We start from the raw sequence: 5,029 nt of genomic DNA on the forward strand, positions 1-5,029 counted from the left end.
CCTGGGGATCCCCTCCACTTTCTCCTGGCAATAATGAGGTCAGCAAAAGGCTGGACCTGGAGAGGAAAGGAGTCCCACACACCCCTAAGGCAGATGACTCCTTGGTTCTATCAGAAATACCTCACTCAAGGTCTGACTTGGAGTTAAACCATCAGTAAGTTCCCCTCTGCTCCAATCCACAGCAGAAAACAGAGGAGGGAACTAGAGCACACAAGAAATGTCCAAGGAGGATAAGCCAAAATAGTACTCCACGAGTGACCTTCCTGACCTCAGTGCCTAAAAATCACTGCAAAGTGCAGAACAAATAGCTCCCCTGTTCATAGATTATGGGAGGTGAAAAAAACAGCTCAAAGGGGAACATTTCCAGTAGCCTGAGCTCTAGTTCTCACCAGCATCTCTACTGTTTCATCTAGAAAATAAACACCAATAACAAAGTGTCACATCTAACTACGATCTGAGCTGTTACAGACCCATGGGAAAGAAAAGATGAAATGCATCCCCTGGGGAGGTAGATATAAGCTCCACTGCAAAATAACAGGATGTGACTGCAAGAAGCCAAATCTTTCTCTCTCTTTCTCTGCTTCTGCTGCTTACCTGGGTCATCTTGTCCACCGAGACGGGAATGCCATCGATGGTGAGGGGTGGCAACTCTGAGTTAACCTCCTGAGGCGCAGGAGCATGCTCTGCTAGTGCAGACTCCAGGTCTTCCAGAATCATGCTCTTGTACTTGCGTACCTGTGGGGAATTGTTAAGCTCAGGTAAACAAGGTAAGGAGCACCAAGAGAGGAGAGGGCAAGGACATAGGGCCAGTCACCTTCCCCAAGGTGCTGCAGAACAGAAGGAGCAAACAATGCCACAGCTGGCAAGAAAAAATACCCATTGTCCCCAAAGACTTGGCCACACTGAAGAGCTGATGATGAAACATCAAGTAACACTGGCAAGTGGAAGTATTCATGGGATTAAAAGAAAAGTTCTGAAGCAAGACTTCTCATGGTCAGGATCTGCTTCATTTACTGTCTGGTCTGCAACAAGGTGCAAGCACTGACAGCAAAGCTGACTTCAAACATGTCATCACTATCTACTCCCTCTGATTTTTAATCCAGGATATTCAACCCTGGTGAGATGTGCTAGACAACCAGAGAAGACAGGACCATCAATGCTACACCCATGTCCACACACTCTCAACTCCCATTTTGACCTTCAGATCACTACCAGGCTTTCAAGGCTGCCTTGAGCAGAATGAAACTTGCAGAGAAGGTGAACAATTTATGACATAACTTTTCCTATAGACACCTACCACATTCTCCAAGGGTGCAGCACCGAATACTTTAAAGACAGGATTGGGTTTGGAGGGTGAGATGCACAGAACGATGGCCTGCTGCCCCACTCTGGTGGTGTACTCATCCAGAGTGGCTCGAAGCTTCCTGAAACAGAGATAGAAAACAGGGAATAGGTATCAGCTGAAAACCCTGTAGAAACACAACACTTTGCATTGTAAACTCCTTTTCTTAAATGCTACCCATTCATAAACCAGGTGAGAAACGGAGCCCCAGCTGGTCAGATTAACCACATCCTCCGCTCCCGCCGCCCTGCTGTGCTCCCTGCAGTCACCCAGCAGCTCAAATATCAATTATTCTCCCTTCTCTCCTTTTCCCATTGATGTAAAAAAATAATAAATAAATAAATAAAGAGAAATCACCAGAGCAGCAAAGCCAGGACAGCAAGAATCTGCGTATCCGCTCTGTCACTAAGTGTATTAGCAATACAAAACTTGTAAGGTAAGGAACTTAAATGATTCAACGAAAGAGGGCTGCAAACACAGGTTATTTAACATCCAGCCTCACAACAGTGCATTGCTATTCTCTAGTACCAAAGTCTTGCTCAAACCAGAACTGGAAGAATTCAACCTACAACTACAGGACAGGCAAGAACCAGAACTATTGCAACAGCTCAGCAGAGGGAACCCAGGTAGTCAGACACCTGCCACATCAGCAAGTCCCTTTGGGACCATCTCTTTGTAGGGAGAAAAATCACAGAATCACAAAATTCCCTAGACTGGAAAAGATCTTTAAGATCATCAAGTCAAATAATTAATGTTTCATCATACACTTTCCACCTCTTATTCTTTTAAGGAATGCCCTGGTCATTTCAGAACCTGCTGTTAGCAGCAGACACGTTGCTCAAAAGCACCAACATCACCACCAGCTACACAGAGATCCCAGAATCAGAAACTCTTAACTTCCCACTCAATATTGTGGTGTAAATATCCAGCACAAACACGTCAAACTGAGCAGAGTGCAAAAAAATGGTGCATTTTTTTCAGTAATTTGCATGTAGTAAAATTAAGTAGTTGCATGGAGAAAAAAAATAATTCCTTTAAATAGGAAATTTAATTATTTAAAAAGATATTGTTCACGTTTCAAGAGAGAAAAGAATTTGCTCTTCAGAAACATTGCGATCATAGAATCATAGAATGGTTAGGGTTGGAAGGGACCTTAAAGATCATCTAATTCCAACCCCCAAATAAATAATAAACATGGCAATAAACAGGGCTGGGTCAGCAGAGTTGGGGGATGGAGGGAAAAACAGAATGAAGCTAAAAAAAAAAGGGATTCCACTCCCAGGGAATAATATTTAACACTAACCCTGCTCCACTTCGTTCCAGTTTGATCATGTGCAAAGGGTGTTGTGGGACTGAGCAGAGAATTAAGCAAAATATAAGGAAACCAACTTAATTTCTCACCAGCTTTACAAGAGTTAGAACAGGAGAGAAGGAGAAAAGGCCAAACTCTGGCCATCTCTGTTTCTGTTTCAGTGCATTAAGTGTGCACCCAGGAGAAAGCAAGCAAGAAATTAGGTGACAAATACTCCAGCTCTTGTGAAATAAAATTAAACCCAATCAAATTTAAATCCAAAACAGTTTAAAATGCAAAAATTATTTTGTTCTAAAACCTAATAAATAGTCCCAGCCAACATTTACAAATAATTCCTGAAGATGGAATTGCAGGTGATGTCTCCAGGCTTGTGGAAAGCCTGTGCAGTCACTTCAGCACCAGTGCTCCTAGGTGGCCATCAGGCGGGCAGACAGCCTCAGAGCACCTGTAATGCAACACCTGAAGGTTTACAGAAGTTTGCTGCCTCCAGAGCAAGTTTCTAAAGGCAAAGGAAGTGTTTCAGCTCTGGCAGGCATCTCCCATCCGTTATTCTCCCCCAATACTGTGCACTACAGGCTGGGACAGTCTCCAGCATGGAGCTCACACAATGGAATCTACTGGGAAAGGAAATTCAGGTACACACACACTAGATTTATTCACAAGATCATTTCATAATGCAAAAAAGACTTTTTTTCTTTAGGTAGATAAGTTATTTGTGCCACTGCAGAGCTGGGATATGGCTGTAGCTCCAGATTCTCAGGCCAGCTGCTGTTTAAGCCTCTATGAATATCTCTCAAGGCAACGTTAACATGACAGATTTAACTTGTGACCAGCTGGGGTTAAAACAGAACGGTGGATCCCACCAGAATGGTCATGTCAGTCCTGGTGATCATAATATCACATTAAAGATGAGCAGAGCTGCAATTTAAACCATCTCTGCAAACTAAAACACAGCTCTTCAGTTCTAAAAAAGGTGCTCAAAAAAAATCCCCAAGCTGGGCAATTTCTAGACAGCACGTGGTCTCACCATGCAAGGCACTGGAATCAGAGAGTCATCGAATGTTGTGAGTTGGAAGGGACCCACAAGGATCATCCAGTCCAACTCCTGTCCCTGCACAGGACAAGCCCAACATTCACACCATGTCCCTCAGGGCCTTGGCCAAATGCTGCTGGAATCTTGTCAGCCTTGGTGCCATGAGCACCTCCCTGGGGAGCCTGTTCCAGTGCTCCACCACCCTCTGGCTGCCTCAAGAACCTTTTCCTCATGGCCAACCTCACCCTCCCCTGCCACATCTTCCTGCCATTCCCTCTGCTCCTGGCATTCATTGGTGGCCAGAGAGAAGAGATCAGCACCTGCCCCTCCTCTTCCCCTTGGGAGGAAGTTCTAGACCATGATGAGATCTCCTCTCAGTCTCCTCTTCTCCAGGCTGAACAATCCAAGTGACTTCAGCCTCTCCTCATACACCTTCCCCTCTAAACCCTTCACCAATTTTGTGGCCTCCTCTGGACACTCTCCAGGAGCTTTAGATCCTTTGAGGATGCAGACCAAGGTGGACTCCTTACCGTAGCAAACGCGTCTGCTGCCTCTTGCGGATCGATGGGTTGGATTCAAAAACATGTGGTCGCTTTCGTTTTTTACCCGTTGCCACAGCAGCAGCTGCTGCCATCCCCACAGGGCCTGGAAATCAAACCACAAAGGGTGAATCAGCACATGCAGCTCAGGAACTGGCCAGAAAGGATGTTGCCATTGTCCCTCCTCAGGAATTGACCCCAAGGGCCTCCTCACCGGACCAGGGTGACCCAAATTCCCCAGCATTGGAGAGGTGTATCAAAAAGCTCCTTTCCCCAGACTGGCAAATCTCAGCTCAGTCCCAGGTGAAAGTCACATATTTCAGTCCAGAGTCTTCCATGGCATTTCCAGAATTCTGCATTTTGTCTTCCAAACACACTGAAAAACTCTCAAGTACACCAAGACTTTAAATAAGTGACTGCAATTGAGGAGAACTTGGTGGCAGGGGAGAAGAAACTGGGTAGAGCATCATGAATCCTGCTCAGACACCTCAACTGCAGCATCAGGAGTCTGAGGCTTTGCCCAGGGAGTAAGGACCAGTTCTAAGGGGAAAGAAATTAGAACTCGAGTTCCTGGCAGCATCCTACAACAGTTCCCTTAAGAACAGGGAGGACCATGGCAGGACAGCGCTACTGCTTTTGTGATCAAACTTGTCCTGGTGTGAGCTGGGCCAGAGCTGGTTCTGTTCAGCAGCTGGAGCAGCGCTGGGGGTTGGGTTCAGCTGGGATTTGCTCTGGGAAGAGCATTGAGAAGTTCCCGATGTTTTCAGTTGTTGCTGGAAGTCAAAGGACTTTGTGTTTTGCTG

At 45.7% G+C, this 5,029-nt stretch overlaps 1 protein-coding gene across 1 annotated transcript in view; it reads right to left on the reverse strand.

The window, feature by feature from the left end:
- The window catches only part of NRF1 (nuclear respiratory factor 1), a gene marked incomplete at its 3' end in the record, with an annotated part of 16,553 nt that overhangs the window by 9,546 nt on the left and 1,978 nt on the right, over positions 1 to 5,029 (reverse strand). The window contains exons 2-4 of the mRNA XM_010172967.1: positions 4,218 to 4,332; positions 1,298 to 1,424; positions 595 to 735 (exon numbers count right to left, since the gene is read on the reverse strand). Coding sequence (XP_010171269.1) covers positions 595 to 735; positions 1,298 to 1,424; positions 4,218 to 4,332 — 383 coding nt within the window. The remainder of the gene's footprint in view (positions 1 to 594; positions 736 to 1,297; positions 1,425 to 4,217; positions 4,333 to 5,029) is intronic.

This window comes from Antrostomus carolinensis, unplaced genomic scaffold (assembly GCF_000700745.2).
Source record: "Antrostomus carolinensis isolate BGI_N321 unplaced genomic scaffold, ASM70074v2 scaffold848, whole genome shotgun sequence".
NCBI lineage: Eukaryota > Metazoa > Chordata > Aves > Caprimulgiformes > Caprimulgidae > Antrostomus > Antrostomus carolinensis.